At 34.8% G+C, this 16,176-nt stretch overlaps 2 protein-coding genes across 5 annotated transcripts; both read left to right on the top strand.

The window, feature by feature from the left end:
* The first annotated feature begins 293 nt into the window (after positions 1 to 293).
* LOC140781167 (mitogen-activated protein kinase kinase 3) lies at positions 294 to 10,896 on the top strand. Of its 4 annotated transcripts, none has more exons than XM_073127000.1 (10): positions 294 to 443; positions 1,384 to 1,539; positions 3,130 to 3,384; positions 3,834 to 4,052; positions 4,144 to 4,281; positions 4,445 to 4,612; positions 8,163 to 8,276; positions 9,175 to 9,282; positions 9,601 to 9,692; positions 10,387 to 10,896. In XM_073127000.1, exons 2-10 carry the CDS (start codon positions 1,438 to 1,440, stop codon positions 10,748 to 10,750), a joined length of 1,560 nt encoding a protein of 519 aa, XP_072983101.1. In that variant the 5' UTR covers positions 294 to 443; positions 1,384 to 1,437; the 3' UTR covers positions 10,751 to 10,896. The 4 variants fall into 4 exon arrangements, with proteins under 4 accessions (XP_072983101.1, XP_072983104.1, XP_072983102.1 ...); XM_073127001.1 differs by having other exon boundaries at positions 297 to 431; XM_073127003.1 differs by lacking the exon at positions 9,175 to 9,282.
* A 2,568-nt stretch (positions 10,897 to 13,464) lies between these two features.
* LOC140781953 (peroxidase 5-like) lies at positions 13,465 to 15,496 on the top strand. The gene is made up of 2 exons (XM_073128265.1): positions 13,465 to 13,734; positions 14,666 to 15,496. Exons 1-2 carry the CDS (start codon positions 13,501 to 13,503, stop codon positions 15,494 to 15,496), a joined length of 1,065 nt encoding a protein of 354 aa, XP_072984366.1. The 5' UTR covers positions 13,465 to 13,500.
* Positions 15,497 to 16,176: the final 680 nt, after the last annotated feature.

The raw sequence follows: 16,176 nt of genomic DNA, 5'->3' as shown, positions 1-16,176 counted from the left end.
GACGCGGTTATCCGGAAAATGGTACGCGAGTTATCCGAGGACTAGTCCTTCAGTACTGCAAAGTGTTGACGGTGGTGGTGGAGTACCAAAATTGGGGGCCCAAACCGAATCGTGGAGGCCCAAGGAATAATCTTAATAGTAACACTTTAACTTTATAGTTCTAATCTAATCTAAACTTTAAATTAAGAAAAAGACTAAAATGTTAATTTGGACCCGTTTCAGCTGAAATGGGCTGGAAGCCTGGGAAGTCTGGAGATTTAGTATTAATGGGTCGGATCCTATCCAGACCTGATACCCAATAAGTTAAGTTTCTCTCCTCTCTCACGATCAAAATCCTCCCCCCTCTCTCTCTCCCCCGATGCTTCTCCCTCTCGATCCGACGACGGCAAGTAATTTTCCGGCGGGAGAGGCCTCCGGCGTTTAGTTCTCCGGTGAAGTGAAGAGTCTCTCTCTCCCTCTCTCTCTCTTTTAGTTAGTGCTTTTTTTTTCCTTTTCTTAATCTCTCTCTGCATCTCTATCCCTTTCTCTTCCCTCCCTCTCCTACCCCTTCACTCCTACTCTTTTCTCTCCATTTCTCCTCGCTGCTGTAGCTATCCTATCTTATCTGCTACAGTATCCGAGAATGAGAGGGAGAGATTAGAGAGATATAGGGGGACGGGTGATTTTTCTTATTTTTCCTGTCATTTTTTTTCTGAACTTTCTAGATTTTTCCTGCATATTATAACAATTGTTAAAATTTATATAATTAAAAAAATAGTCCTATATACCGAAACTGCTGATACTGCTGATAAGGTCGATCCCGACATCGATAATCGGAACCTTGGTGCTACCATGATTGCCAAATATAAGCAACTTTAGTTTCCAATCGAAAGACTATATCGAGAAAGATGATCCATCCGTAAGCGAATATGCAATTAATTTGACATGTTGATTAAAGTATTGACGTAGTTGATCAATGTAAAATTTCAACTTTTTTTTATGTTTGTTCCATTATTTTGGAACTATATAGTCGACAGCTAAACAGGCAACTTATTTATCCATGTTGGTTAAATTTTCAGTCTTTTCCTTGGTACCCTATTACTTTTGTTCCTTTTCTGGACATAGTGGCGTAATATCTCAATTTGCTTAAGTAAATATTTTGTTTCTGATGGTGAGAAAATGGATCAATTTGGTATTTTTGATGTCTAGAGAAATAATAAACTTCTGAGAGAAGATAATAGAACCTAATCATCCTTGCTTTAAATTTTCATTTGTTTTCATGATGTCACTGAACTGTACCTTCAGTAGTCTCCATTAAGTTCAGACCTGAATATTGCATTTATCTAAATAGTAAGTGACAAAGATTTATATTCTGTAATCTGAGTATCAAATCTCTTCTTGCAGGGTCATTGAGATGCTGCTCTCAGATTTGACTTATATTAGATAGATAATGTCCTTATGGCTGGGCTTGAGGAGCTGAAAAAGAAGTTGCAGCCTTTATTTGATGCGGAAAATGGGCTCATCAATGGAATGCCACTGGATCCATCTGATTCATACATGGTAAAACAATGTGAAAAATATTTAATGCCTTATTTGGAACTGAGAAGAAGATGGAGTAGCATTAAGCTAAATTTTTTTGCGAACTTTTGATGAAAGAATAGCCTCCCCTGCAATGTTGTTTCTTTTTTTTTTTTTTTTTTTTCCTCAGTAGGTGAATTTTATAATATTTGACCATAAACCATGGGGTCATTGATATGGAGAGATGGGTAGTGAGACTTTAGTTCATTAGAGAGGTCGCACAAGGTAAAGAAACCCTTAGGAATTGTTAATGCTTTTGAATGAAACTTGAAACCTCAGACAAGTTCTTGAAGTGCTACCAATATTGTGCCAAAGGTAATAATCATTGAATTGATGAAGGAGCAATTGAATATGGCCTTTGGAGCGTGATTGAATCCTCAATTAAGGAGTTCTAGAGTTTTTAATATGAGAAATTAACAGTAAGAATCATCATAAATAGGAGAAAGAAGGAAAAGCGGCAAAAAAAGGAGAAAGATTAGAGATTGAGGGGGTGAAGACTGATAGATGGGCCAAGTAGAAGATGAGGGCCAACTCTAGATCATAATAAATTCTGTTTTCAGAAAATATGCTTACAGCATTATACATTTCCTCTCTGCTAGTCAATGAGATATATAGAACTATACAACTTGGTTCCAAGTAATAGAACTTTGATCTTTTTGATGCAAATAAAATTTTCTTAAAAAGAGATTTTATTGCAGTAGGAATCAGATGTAAGCAACCATCTCTTTATTAATGAATAAAAACAATTTATCGCCTGAATCAATAGGGTTCAACCATTAAATTTCATTTTATTAGTTTCCGTACTGCACCTAACTGTTTAGTACTGTTGGAAAGTTGTAAAAACTAAAAAGTTGAAACACTTTTGGTTTTGGTTTGTCTACCATTTTTCCTTCAATTTGTGAAATGCTTTCTGGAATCCTATCACTGAAGCTTTTCCTTTTTGGATCTGAGATGGAAATATATGATCAATAGAACGTGATAAACTAACCATCTATGGACAAGATTCAAGCTCCTCCTATGCATAGCTTTATTTTTTTTCCAAAGAGTTCAATTCTACTTCTTAGAAGGTTGAATGTAAGGCTGCCAGTTGATTGTATATAACTCACTAACTACTCTAAAAACTTAAGTTAATAGAAATTAGTGGTTTTTATATTTTACTTCTAACTCTTCCTCTCGCTTTTGGGCTGAGATATCTTGATGGATCTAAGAAGTAAACTTATTTAAATAAGTGGATGTTTTATATCTTAAATGATAGATGGACCTGATAAGATTTAAACTTATGACCTTTTCCCTAAAAACTTAAATTATTAAAGAATGGTGGTTTTTATATTTTATTCTAAAAGTTGCGAAAAGCTACTCGATCATCCTATTGAGCCTTTTCAAATCTCAATGTGGAGTTGACTTACTTAGTGAGCTGCTCCTGATCCATCATTTGTTATACCTCATCTTTTGGATGCTTTGCCATCCATGATTGTTTTGCAGCTTTTATTACTCCTTATTGCCTTCTCTTTAATCAGGTGGAATCTTCTAGTGATACAATTTTTCCTTTTTCTAACTTCTGCTTTTATGAAGGTATCGGATGGTGGAACTTTGAACTTATTAAGCAGATCGTATGGGGTGTACAATATTAATGAGCTTGGCTTCCAAAAAAGCTCAACTGGGATATCAGATGAGCCGGATAATAATGAAAAGACATATCGTTGTGCCTCTAATGATATGCATATTTTTGATGCCATAGGTTGTGGAGCAAGCAGTGTTGTTCAAAGAGCTATTTACATACCCATTCATCGAGTTTTGGCCCTAAAGAAGATAAATGTATTTGAGAAGGTTTACATCCTCACTTCCTTTCTTCTTGTTAAGTGAGTCGGAAACAAAAAATGATATCTCATGTGCTTTGCAGAAAAGGAAAAGAAAAACTTAAGCTAAAATTTATTTGCGCCTCCATGTGAAAATGGAAACTGCCATAATCATCATATGGCTCTTTGCTACCCTTTGTGCCTCATAGTAAGGGATTCGAAACAAACATTTCTTAAATAACATAGCTTATATATATTTCAATCATTCAGAATACACTGGAATCGAATGATTTTCTGCCTTCTCACTAATGTTTGGATGCTAATATTCACTGTCCATTAAATATTTCGTGGAACTTAGATGTTGTTCCAAACTTCCAATTTTTCTTCCAAAGAATTTCTTCAGTCTTCCATATTTGTGGATGGTTACTAGCATTAAAGACTGCATCATCATATTTACACCTAGTTTGTTTGACTCAAAAGGACAAAAGGCAGCAGCTTCTTAATGAGATAAGGACGTTATGTGAGGCATCTTGTTATCCTGGTTTAGTTGAATTCCACGGGGCATTTTATGCTCCTGACTCAGGACAAATAAGTATCGCTCTTGAGTACATGGATGGAGGTTCCTTGGCAGATGTTCTTAGAGTGAAGAAGTTCATACCAGAGCCAATTCTTTCACATCTAGTCAAGAAATTGTTGGAAGTAAGTTTCTATCACTTCTATTGTTGTCTACAGTTTGACTTCAGTTGGAAAAGCAATATTCGGTGAGTGATCATGACATTTAATTTTCAAGGGACTGCACTACTTGCATGGTGTAAGGCATCTAGTGCATAGAGATATAAAGCCAGCAAATTTGCTTGTAAATCTGAAGGGTGAGCCAAAGATCACTGACTTCGGTGTAAGCGCAGGTTTAGAGAATTCAATGGCTATGGTATGTCATTTATACAATTTAAACAAAAGTAAGCTTGTTTCATTTGCATAGGTCAGTATATTATTGCGAAACTCATTTGCAACTTGTGTTGCAACAGATTTTCTTAGACATAAAGATTAGGAAAGGTATACAACTTTAATAAACCATATAAATCCTTTGCCAGTGTGCTACCTTTGTTGGCACTGTCATTTACATGTCACCTGAGAGAATTCGAAATGAGAGCTACTCTTACCCTGCTGATATTTGGAGCCTTGGTTTAACCATTTTGGAATGTGGTACCGGGAGATTTCCATACACAGCAAATGAAGGGCCTGCCAATCTAATGCTGCAGGTGAGATGGTAATTTCTTTATTGTTTCTTCTACCATGCATGAGGTTTTGAACATCTGTGTTTTGATTCATGCAGGAAAAGTATAGGTAAAAACTAAAACCTTTTAATTTTTTTAGTGGCAAAAATGGGATAAATTGTGTTTTAATGGTCTGATCATCTATATCATATATATAGTACCAGTGGTAAACTATTACTTATAGGCCTTTTTGAGTATGATTTACAATTGCATTTATATCATCCATGATACATATTTTTGCTGCTCCTTTAGGACCTTTACTGATATAATTACTTGTCTGAATAGCATAAGCAAAAGATGCTAATAAAATAAAAAAGATATAATGTACATGTACAAAAGTATTGTCATCCAGAGATCATATGGCAAGAAAAATCAACATATCAAAGAACCAGGAGTGCTGAGCCCACTAGCTGCTAATTATAATGGCAACAACCCTCCATATTCTGGTAAACCCGAGCAATAGTTTGATTCTAGTTCAAGATGACAGCCACTATGAATATAAGCACTATTCTGAGGTGGTTAAAAGTTAAAACGCATCGCAGGAGGGTCTCAAATCGAAACTACTGCTGCTATACCATGACCATTTTAGAACAATGGGCAGATATATTATATTATTGAGGACTTTTCTTTAAGAAAGGCTATTAATGTATATTAGATCTAGAATCATATGAATTACCTATCAATGATTGGGCTAATGGAGACCCATTTCATGCTTGGTGATTACAAATTTAGAGATCTCGACTATATAATTGTGCTGAGATTATTGCAGTGCATCCCTGTGGTCAGATCTGTAAATCCTTGGCATGAAGGCCTTACATGATTTCTTCTAAAGGAAGTGTTATTGCTTATGTGTGTTAACTTACCAATTACTTTAACCGCTTAAGTTGTTAGCCCTCATTCACTTCAGGAATAACTTTTTTTTTATATTGGAATACAACTGCTTATTCTAGAATAACAATTAAATATCATAATAATCTCATTTCAAAATACAAACACTATTCATAAAAATTACCTCTTATATCACACACTAACTCTATTACTAAGTTATCTTTGATATCTATTCTATCAATCTACTTTATATCAAATCAAAGAGTCTTCATGGTAATTTTCATAAAAAACGGAAACACATTTTTTTCATATTTTTCTTCATTTTATATCATATCAAAAGTAATTATTACACTTTTACTCCAGAATACAAGTGAACATAAGAATAATTATTTCTAAAATAAAGTCTTCATTTTGGGAATAACAAAGAGGAATACTTATTCTAAAATTGACCTTATTTCTTAAGTAAACGATGCCTTAGAGAACAATGATTTTTATATTTTATAGGGTTAATTACATTTTGATTCCCTTAAATATCACTCTATCACATTCACCTCCTCAAAAAAAAAAAAAGTAGACACATACACCCTTTAAATTATCTAATTATATCACCAAGCCCTCTTCGTTAATATACTGTTAGAAATTTTGATAGAAATAATTTAAAATTTTCTACTAACTTAATAAATAAACAAAAATACCCTTGTTTTCCTTTTATATCCTTTTATCTTCTCTTTTAGTGGTCTCTATAGCAATTTCTCCAAATATTAAATTTTAGTGATAATTCCAATTACCGTTGTTTTTTATATACAGTCTCTGAACTTTTTCTTCACCCCGTACACTCTCTGAACTAAAAATGTTTTTGATTTAGGGGTCTATGCAATTACCTTTTTTTTCTTAGTTCAAGGTGATATGTGGATATATTTTTTAGTTCACAAGGTGTATGTGACTAACAAAAAAGTTCAGGAAGTATATGTGAAAAAATATTCAGGGGGTCTAAATAAAATTATTCTTAAATTTTAAACCGATATTCTCTAATTGCTTCAAAATCTACTTATAACTGGAGAGAGAAAAATATAGTGAGTATACTTTTGTCCATCTAATTAGTTATCTATTTTTTAATATTTTTTTAACAGAATTTTTAATGGAGGGGTTTAGTTATACAATTAGATAATTCATGGAGTGTATGTATCCACTATTTTTTCTCTTGAGGGGGTGAAAGTGATATAAAATGATAGTTGAGACGGTCAAAATGTAATTAACATGATTCTATATTCTAATATTTTTTCTCACTTTTGAGCTTGAGACATTTAGATTTTAAGTCCAAGAAGTGAACTTAACTTTAATAGGTAGAGACTTTTAGATTTTAATAATATATGGGTTTAGCAGCATTCGAATTCACAACATTTGCCCTGATACCAAAAGCTTAAGCCATCAGATAATAGTGTTTTTATATTTCATGTTCTAACAAATAACAAGGTGGAATGCACCCCATTGGCTGATAAAAGACAAAGGTTAACTTGGAAAAGAGTGGAAAAGAAATGACAATCCTGCTCTGATGGACATTAGTAAGATGGAGCTTAGAAAAAAGATTTCATGTAGTTGTTCACAATATATTAGGGTGTTGCTCTATTAATACAAAACATTGTTATTTGCTATTGTAATTCTTATTTGTTATGGGCATTGGTTAATGTGTTGTTATTTGTTATAACTTATAAGCACTTGTTTGATTGGATGGTAGTATTGGTCGATCCCAATCATGATGTATACATGTAGTTCTTTAGTCATTTATTTATTTATTGGGAGTTGTGTTAGAATAATCCCATATATTAGGGCTTTAATACTCTAATGATGCACAAGATGGTGCCATATTCAGGTAGGATTTGGATGGGGTGTTTTTCACGTAGACTCTTTCTTGAAGATCTGTGCCATAGCATGACCATAAAATTTTGGAATGTTTAGAAACCAGAAGTAAATCAATTAATGATATCTAGAGCTCCTACCTTAGCATCAATAGTTCATAATTACAATTTAGTGGCTGATGAAGATTTTACTCAATTGAGGTTTAGGAAATTCTATCTTAGTTCTCTTGCTTTAGGATAAAGTGGTTCTAAACTGCATCTTAAAACAAATTATGTGTGAAGTTTGCTTGATTAGCATGCGCATAATCAACCCAATCAAAATGGTATTGTTCTTAGATCGTTAAAGGGGCTCATGTTCTACGAGTATTTATGGATTCAAATTCTACAACACTAGTTTAATTTGGAGATAATTAAGTTCCACTTCTCTCATTAAAAAAGAAAATCAAGTAATCAACCCAATCAGGTTAATTCTATCCATGTCCAGCTTGCTGCTCTTCTATTTTTCTGATTTTGGAATATGTTGAATCATGAACATAGTATGCTTAAGTCATCTGCATCACTTTCCTCTTGGAGTAATTTGCTAATGATGATTATGTTGATAATGAATATAATTGTCTCAAGACTATCTCTGAGCAAAGCTTCAGAAAGGAAGACAGTATTCTCACAAAAAGTGAAAAAAGTTCATCTCTACTTTCAAGATTGAATTATCTGCTCATTAGTCTTAAGGACTATCATAGAAATAGTTGCAGTATTACTAGTGTATTGTGACGTCATCCTTCCTCAGTATCATTTTACATGTTTCCTTTTTGCTAAATTAATACCTTTTTGGTTCCTCTTATTTGTGCTAACAGATATTGTACGATGTATCACCAACCCTTCCAAAAGACAAATTTTCGTTGGAATTCTGCTCATTTGTTGATGCTTGCTTGCAGAAAGATCCTGATGCAAGGCCAACAGCTGACCAGGTAATAGAAATTGAAGTTGTTTACTTTGTATTGATTTGCAATAAGTTTCCATTTGCTGGTGTTTTCTCTCCTTTTGTCTTAGAAATTTGAGTAGTCTTCTTGCTGGCCTAAAATTAGAGTGAACTAAGCATTGTGGATTAGGCACTTCTGTTGTCTGTACACTTTGTTGCAGACTTGCAGTAATTACTGTAAAGTGAAAACTTTATGATTTTGTATCTTTGGTCAGATCCTGTGTATTATAGCACTAATTTTGTTCTATCTCATTAGGCCTATAATTGGTTTTGTGAGAAAAAAAGTGATATTTTTAATGAAGCCTAAAATGTCTCTGGTTGGTTATGGGTTTCCAGCTGGTGACAAGCTGGTCATGATGGGTGTTAAATTGATGTAATTTTATAATTCAACTTTAAAATCTAAAACCCTCTTAGTCTTGTTAGTAGGTGTTTTGCTAGGGTTGGACTGTAAATTCGATAGAAAAAGAGGCAATGAGTTTCAATTTGTTGGGGCTGTTTACCCATCCTTAACTGATCCAGTTGCATACCTGAAAGCCATCAAGCTGTTGTTTTTCCCTCTGTTCATCTTTCTTTCTGGAATCTGCAATCTGTTTCTTGTCTGGTTTTAAGTTTCTAATGGACTTTTTCAGTAATTTCCTTGCTCCGTGTTGCTCAGTTGGAAATCTACCAAAGCATAATCTAATATCAAAGTGGCACTTCTGCAAGATGCGATTTGTTACTCTAATGAAAACAAATGAAACAAATTTAATTTGCTGTTTCCAATTTAAATATGTCAGATATTTTTTTATTAGGTTCTTAGGAGCTGTGGTATTGCATCTAGATTTATCATAGTTTTGCAATTTTACATGATCATTGTACTTGATTTTCTAATATTGTACACATCGCAGCTTTTGTCTCACCCATTCATCACAAAGTATGAGAATGACAATGTAGACTTGACAGCATATGTTAGCAGCATTGTTGATCTGACAAAGAGATTAAAGGATACGGCAGATGTAAGCTCCTTGTATGTTGTCATTGTTGATTTTCTTTCTTCGAGTAATAACATAGAATTAAATGTGTGGATGATAATGCCATGTTGAATACTATCAGAAGATTCTGGATCATGCAGTGAAGATGCCAGGCCAGCTCATCTATTTGATGCTATGCCTGTTGATTTCTGTATATGGATAATAAGTATTTTGCATAGTACGGAACTTATTTTTCATTTTGAAACCATATGCTACTGTTATAAGTTATAACCAAAAGAAAAATTTTCAAGATTGTGTTACTAGTTCCAATGGTTGATGCATGCCTTTTGTTTTGCTAAGCAGATGCTTACTGTACACTACTACTTGCTTTTTGATGGTTCTGATGGGCTTTGGCATCATATAAGGACATTTTATTCTGAAGGTTCTACTTTCAGGTACTGGTGCTTTAATTTTTATTTTATTCGAGTGAATGGAGATGTTATTTATGCAAAAGACTGGAATTGAATTTTTTTAATTACAGTTAGGGATTCAAATTATGAAGAATCCTGTGTACTTATAGCAGAGTAACCATATATGCAAACCTCCTGTAAAAGGATAAAAAAGAAGAAATGCATGCTTCTAAATTCTAATGAAGCTTGACTTGCAAAGAAGCATTTTCTTTAGATTCCATCACTGTTGGATCTGCTATGTTAATCTAGTTATGATTCATGAATGGTGTAGTTCCATTATTTTTTATTACCTGTGTTTCTCTATTGGTGACGATGAATATTGGAGATATGCAGTAGTTATATAATATTAAGACTTTCTTTTTAGTTCTGAATTTCGCCTCCAATAGATGAATTTCTTTTATTCTGAAACTTACATTCCTTCGTTCTTGTCTAGTTTAGACCCAGAAGTAAAATGGAAATCTAGCTATTTGTGTGTGTGTTGAAAATCATTATAAGTATATAATTGATTATCTGGATCAACAATTCCTGTAACTTGTGAAATTCTGCATTCTATTTTCTTCTTTGTTAGGAGATCTAGAAATCATTTTAAACATGGGTTGTTTGAATTTTTATCTGGAGAAAGATGCAATCTAGAGCTTTTTCCAAGTATTATCTTTTAATATGATATCTGTTTTATTAGCTTCTCAGGGAAACTCTATGTTGGGCAGAATGATATATTTGCAAAATTATCAGATATAAGAAGAAAGTTAGCGGGTGATCGGTCTTCTGAGAAACTTGTACATGTTGTTGAAAAGCTTCAGTGTCGTTCCCATGGGCATGGTGGGGTTGCAATTCGTGCGTCAGGATCCTTTATTGTTGGGACTCACTTTCTTATATGTGGAGATGGGATGCAAGCTGAAGGCATGCCCAATTTTGAAGATCTTTCACTTGATATTGCCAGTAAGCGAATAGGTACTTTTCATGAGCAGTTCATCCTGGAACCAGGAACTGCCATTGGATGTTTCATCATAGCTAAGCAAGAATTGTACATTCAACAACCTTGAGAACACCTCTTATTTAAGGTCAGTCATGCTTATAAGTGACAAGGATTTGTTAGATCTCGTATATGCTTGAGACCAAAATTGTCAGCATCTATATTATTGATGTTGTCATTATTGTTATTTTTATTATTATTATTGTTACTGGTTAAGTAGGTGCATCTCATCATTCATCTGAATAGGGATCAACAAATCAGCATTAGATTTTTACACAGCAAAGAGAAAACATGATGACTGCTGCTTTATTTATCATGCAACTCTTATCCGCTTGAACTGCCTTTGCTCCCCATTTATGCTGTTAATATCGGTTTTATATACTCTGATCACAGCGATAACAATTGCCGAAGCAGATTGCAGAGCCCAGAGCTCTGTTTTCTTCTAATGTGTTATCCTGAAGGGAACTTCGCATCAGTAGTTATTACCTTTCGCTGTTTCTGCTCTGTGGTATATTGCAGGTTCAAATCTCTTTTGTTCCATGTATAAAACTCAAAAGGTTTGTTTCTATTTAGCTATGAAGCTTTCTGATGTTGTGTGCTTCGGGGACAAATTCAATGAAAGAATACCTTCATTGTCTCATGCACGAGAAAGAATTAGCTGTAGTGGGTTCTTGTGCAGTGTATGACTCTTTTTTAAGATTTAGTATTGTTTTAATATTAAATTTTAAAATTAGTATCTCTTTCAAATTATTTATAAATTATTAGGTTTTTCTTTTGTCATTTGCCACCTCATTTAAAGCTCCTCTCCATCTCTCATCTTTATTTTTCTCTCATTTCTCATCCAATCAAAACCATCTCCTCAACCTCTCATCGAACTTTCTTTGTTTCCCTACTTCAAAATCCTCTCTGCTCCTTCCCTTTTCCATTCCACCACTACCATTCTCCTCCATTTGAGTCGTCGAGTCAGACTTTGCCTTTTGCCGCCATTTCTTTTCTGCTCTCTTGCATCACCATTCTCCCTAGGGTGACGAAGGGGGAGGAGAGGAGAGGAGAGAAGAGAAGAGAGGAGAGGAGAGGAGAGGAAGAAGTGGGTGGGTGGGTGGCGGTGAGAGGAAAGGTGGCTTTGATTGAATGAGATATAATAGAGAAAGCTGGATGTCAAGGCACCATGCTGACCATGAACCTGAACAGCTTCAACATTATCGACGCCTCCAAAATTTGCCATCCTAACATTCTGTCCCTCTGCTCCTCTCCGGTGCCCACTGCATATCCGTTGGTACTCGAAAACATTAAACCTGATATGAAATCATGTTAAATTTACCAAAAGTACTCTATAAATATTTATTATTCGACCCCTATATTTTGTTTCTAATACCTCAAACATATCGTTGTCGTTAATTTTCTTAAAGATCAGTTACCATATAAATAAGTTAACGGTCAGATGGAGGCGATGTATGACGAGTAAAGACTGAAGAGGTCGGAAAGTGTGAGGAGAGAAATAGAGTTAACCATGGTGAGGGATGAGGATTTTAACTTTCGTGGTGGCCAGTGAAGAGCGAGAGAGGGAGAGTCGAGAGTGAAGAGGGAATTGAGCTGAGTGAGGGTTATGAGATGGGTTAAAAGGTCTGGTAGCCGAGTAATAGTACACAGGTAAATGGATACTCACTATCCATATTCGAAAAAGAAAATCTATACCCATATCCATTACCATTTTTATTAAAATTCTACTCATATTCATATCCATATTCGATTGAGTAAGATTCAATTAGATAATGGGTCGAGTTTGACTTAACCTGACTCGTATTTATCCCTAGATAATGTTTAAATGATTAAAAGATTTCATATTGTATAAGTATTCCTGGGCTCAAATTTCAATAACGTTAGTTTAATTGAGAAAACATTAAGTTTCCACCTAAACAAAGGAAAATGTTTGGGGTCCTCAAATTTAATATATTTTAAAAATATTATTAATGATTACCAATTTTTATCAAATTTTTGACTATACTTGGCCTCTTCACAAACTTGTTTATCCAAATGATCTCGCTATCAAACTTATTGTCTAAAGAGCTCTTTTTGGACACACCAACAGTGAACAAAAGGCTCAACAGAAAACGTCAAATTCTTCAATGTTTTATTTAAGATGTAAAGCATTACAATTATATACAAACCAATAATTTTGTCATCGCCTTATATATGAAAAGTACATGCAAATTTGAGAACATGTGAGGAAACTGAAGATAGAAGATTTGGTTTATATTATTTTATCTAAATCTAAATTTAGTAGTCTCTCAAGTTTATCCTATAGTAATGTGATAAACCTCTCAAATTTATCCAATTAACAAATAAATATAAATCAAGGAATAACTTCCTTTTGTTTTCCTAACTTACATAAAATGTTAATAAAAGTTTAACACTTTTCATTTAGGATTTCTGTGCAGTTGACGTGTTCAAAATTGACACATTTTGTTATGAAGTTTGAACGGTGAGCTATTTGAATAAATAAGGTATCAACTTTGGTTAAAAAAGAAAGAAGACTCTCTTCTCTCTTCTATACATCTAACAACATCCATTCATGCTCGGGAGGTTGCAAACGATCTATTGACCAATTCTTTCTCTTATGACCAATAGATTGACCTCAAAAGAATGAAAAAACTTCCTACTATTCTTAGCACCATTAAATACAAGGAGGCCGAAGGCAAAACGTAGAACTAAGCCTCAACAAAACTAACCAATCTTTGTATAAATCTTTCATCTCCCAACAACATCAGTTTGCTTAATTTCTTCTCAGCTTCTTCGGAAGAGGCTATCTTTGCTGTCGCCATGAACTACTACTATAAGGTGTTTGTTGGTATCTTCTCCCTCATTTTAGCTCAGTATTCTTCAAATTCTTCGGTGGTTGGCCGGCAAACGTCGGGCCTCCGGGTGGGGTTTTATGACTCCACCTGCCCGGGTGCCGAAGATGTTGTGCGTCAAATAGTCACAATGCAATACAAGATGGATCCGACCATCGCCGCCGGCCTCCTCCGCCTCCATTTCCACGACTGTTTCGTCCACGTGAGTCATCCTCGTCTCTATGCACTTACCTATGTTTGGATGAAAGAGAATGCGAGAGATATTAAAGATGAGAAAGAAATTAAATTATAATTTACTTTCTGTGATTTGGCTTGATTTTTAACTTATCTTCTTGTATATTAAGCTTAAGAACTTTAAACATGCATGCCACCAAGTTGCAAGATTGTAAAATGACATAATTACTCTTATAAAAATATAAAATAGTATAATAATAGTAGTTGGTCATATTAGTAATTTGTTTATAGAAAAAATATATTAACACTAATTGAAATTATTTTCTCTCTCTAACTTTTTTTATTCATTCAAACATGATGTTAATGTTATTGTTTTCTTGTTGAGCTATATGTTAGGGTTAGCATTTATATTGCCGATACAATATATAATGTAAGAAAAACAATTTGAAGTACTCTTTGTAATGTATTTTACAAGCACTCAATTAATAATCGATAAGTAAGATGCCCTACATCTACATGGCAAGTTTGTAATTGAGCATATAGCTTAATTAATATTCATCATCTTTTTATATATTATAGTTTTATCCTCACTTACTGTCATAAAAGCTAAGGCCTAGTTTATACATGGAATATAGTTGAAATATGAATTACAATTGCTATTTGTTATTATAATTTTGAAATAAGAGAGTAACAATTATTTTTAACTTGATACAGAGTAAATGAAAAGATTAGTAAATGAAAATTATAATAAATATCTTTTGATGTGATATAAAATAGATTGATATGATATATATATATATATATATATATCAAGAGTAAATTAACTAGATGAGTGTTTAGTACACTAGAGTCCAGAATAAAAAAAGAATTATTCATTAAGTGAATGGGAACTTAAAAGCTTTTGAGGTAAACGTAAGAATATAATAATATATTTCATGCATGCATTTCTTCGTTCTTAGGGTTGCGATGCATCAATCCTGCTCGACGTGACGCCAACCGGCGAGCCCGTGGAGAAGGCCTCGTTGGCGAACGGCCTCACCCTCCGCGGCGCTGACGTCATCGACCAGGCGAAGGCCGTCCTAGAGTCGCGGTGCCCGGCGACGGTCTCCTGCGCCGACATCCTCACCTTCGCCGCCCGCGAGGCCGTCGTCCTCTCCGGCCTCCGCTCCTACCCGGTCCCCTCCGGCCGCCGCGACGGCACCGTCTCCCGTGCCGCCGACGTCATTTCGAACGTTCCCCTGCCCTACTCCACCATGGAGCAGCTCGCCGCTCTCTTCTCCGAGAAGAACCTCTCCCACACCGAGATGGTCATCCTCTCCGGCGCCCACTCCATCGGCGGCGCCCACTGCCTCTCCTTCTCCAACCGGCTCTACAACTTCACACCGGAAGAGCCCCAAGACACGCGGCTGGACTACACCTTGGCCTCGCAGCTGAAGAAAACCTGCGGCCCGCCACTACCCAATGACGACTCGGTGCTGGGCCCAAAAGTCGACTTCGACCAGAACTCGTCGCTGACGCTCGACACGTCCTACTATTTCGGGTTGCAGACCGGGAGGGGACTGCTCGCGTCGGATCAGGAGATGATGGAGGATCGGAGGGCGAGCACTATGATCGGACGCATGGTGGACAATCCGGCGAGGTGGCAGCGGAAGTTCCGCAAGGCAATGGCCAAGCTCGGGACGACCGGCGTGCTCGTCGGCGACGAGGGGCAGGTTAGGACGAGCTGTAGGTTTGTTAATTTGGAGGAGTTCAACACTGTGGTTAAACTCCCAGTTGGAGGGATTTTGTAAGCTGTTTAATTTTTGGAAAATTTTTATTCGTCATCCTCTTTTTGGCGTTATTTTTGTTCCTAATTCTCCTTTTTTTTTTTCTCACTTTTCTAAATCGATTTCTATTTTTTTTTAATTATAAATCTATAAAATAATTCTTAGGTTAACTTTAGCCTAATGGTACATAACGAAATAAAATTTTCTAATGACTTTTTTTAAACATAATTTTTAAAATGATAAATTCCTCTTTAGAGATTAAGAGCCCATATTAGGTTTTAGCTTTGTATTCTGTCGAAACTATTTCTTCCCTTATTATTCTAAGATTTTTTTTTTTAATTTCATAACAACTATAAATATCTAAAAGTAAATTTTAGTACCATGAGTTAATTTAATTTAAAAGCTAGTTAGAACTAATAGTAGGGAATTTAGTAGATAGTAAATGTAAAAAGTAGGAGTCAATTTAGACGGAGCAAATAGCAGGAGCCGTAACGGAAATAAAACAAAAACAAAAGGGATAAATAAAATTTTCCCTTAATTTCTTTAAAATATTTTATTTAAGATGCGAGTGAATTGTGTATTAATTATTGCTTGCATTAGCACTTGTTTTTGATATTAACATCCAATTCTTAATTTTCTTGAAACTTCATCATCTAGTTTTAAATATATATATATATATATATATATATATATATATATATATA

The sequence above is a fragment of the Typha latifolia genome, chromosome 2 (genome assembly GCF_019914945.1).
Source record: "Typha latifolia isolate L0001 chromosome 2, TyphaL0001v2, whole genome shotgun sequence".
Lineage (NCBI taxonomy): Eukaryota > Viridiplantae > Streptophyta > Magnoliopsida > Poales > Typhaceae > Typha > Typha latifolia.
Note: the sequence above shows the minus strand (reverse complement) of the source record. Positions and strands in the feature narration are given on the sequence as shown.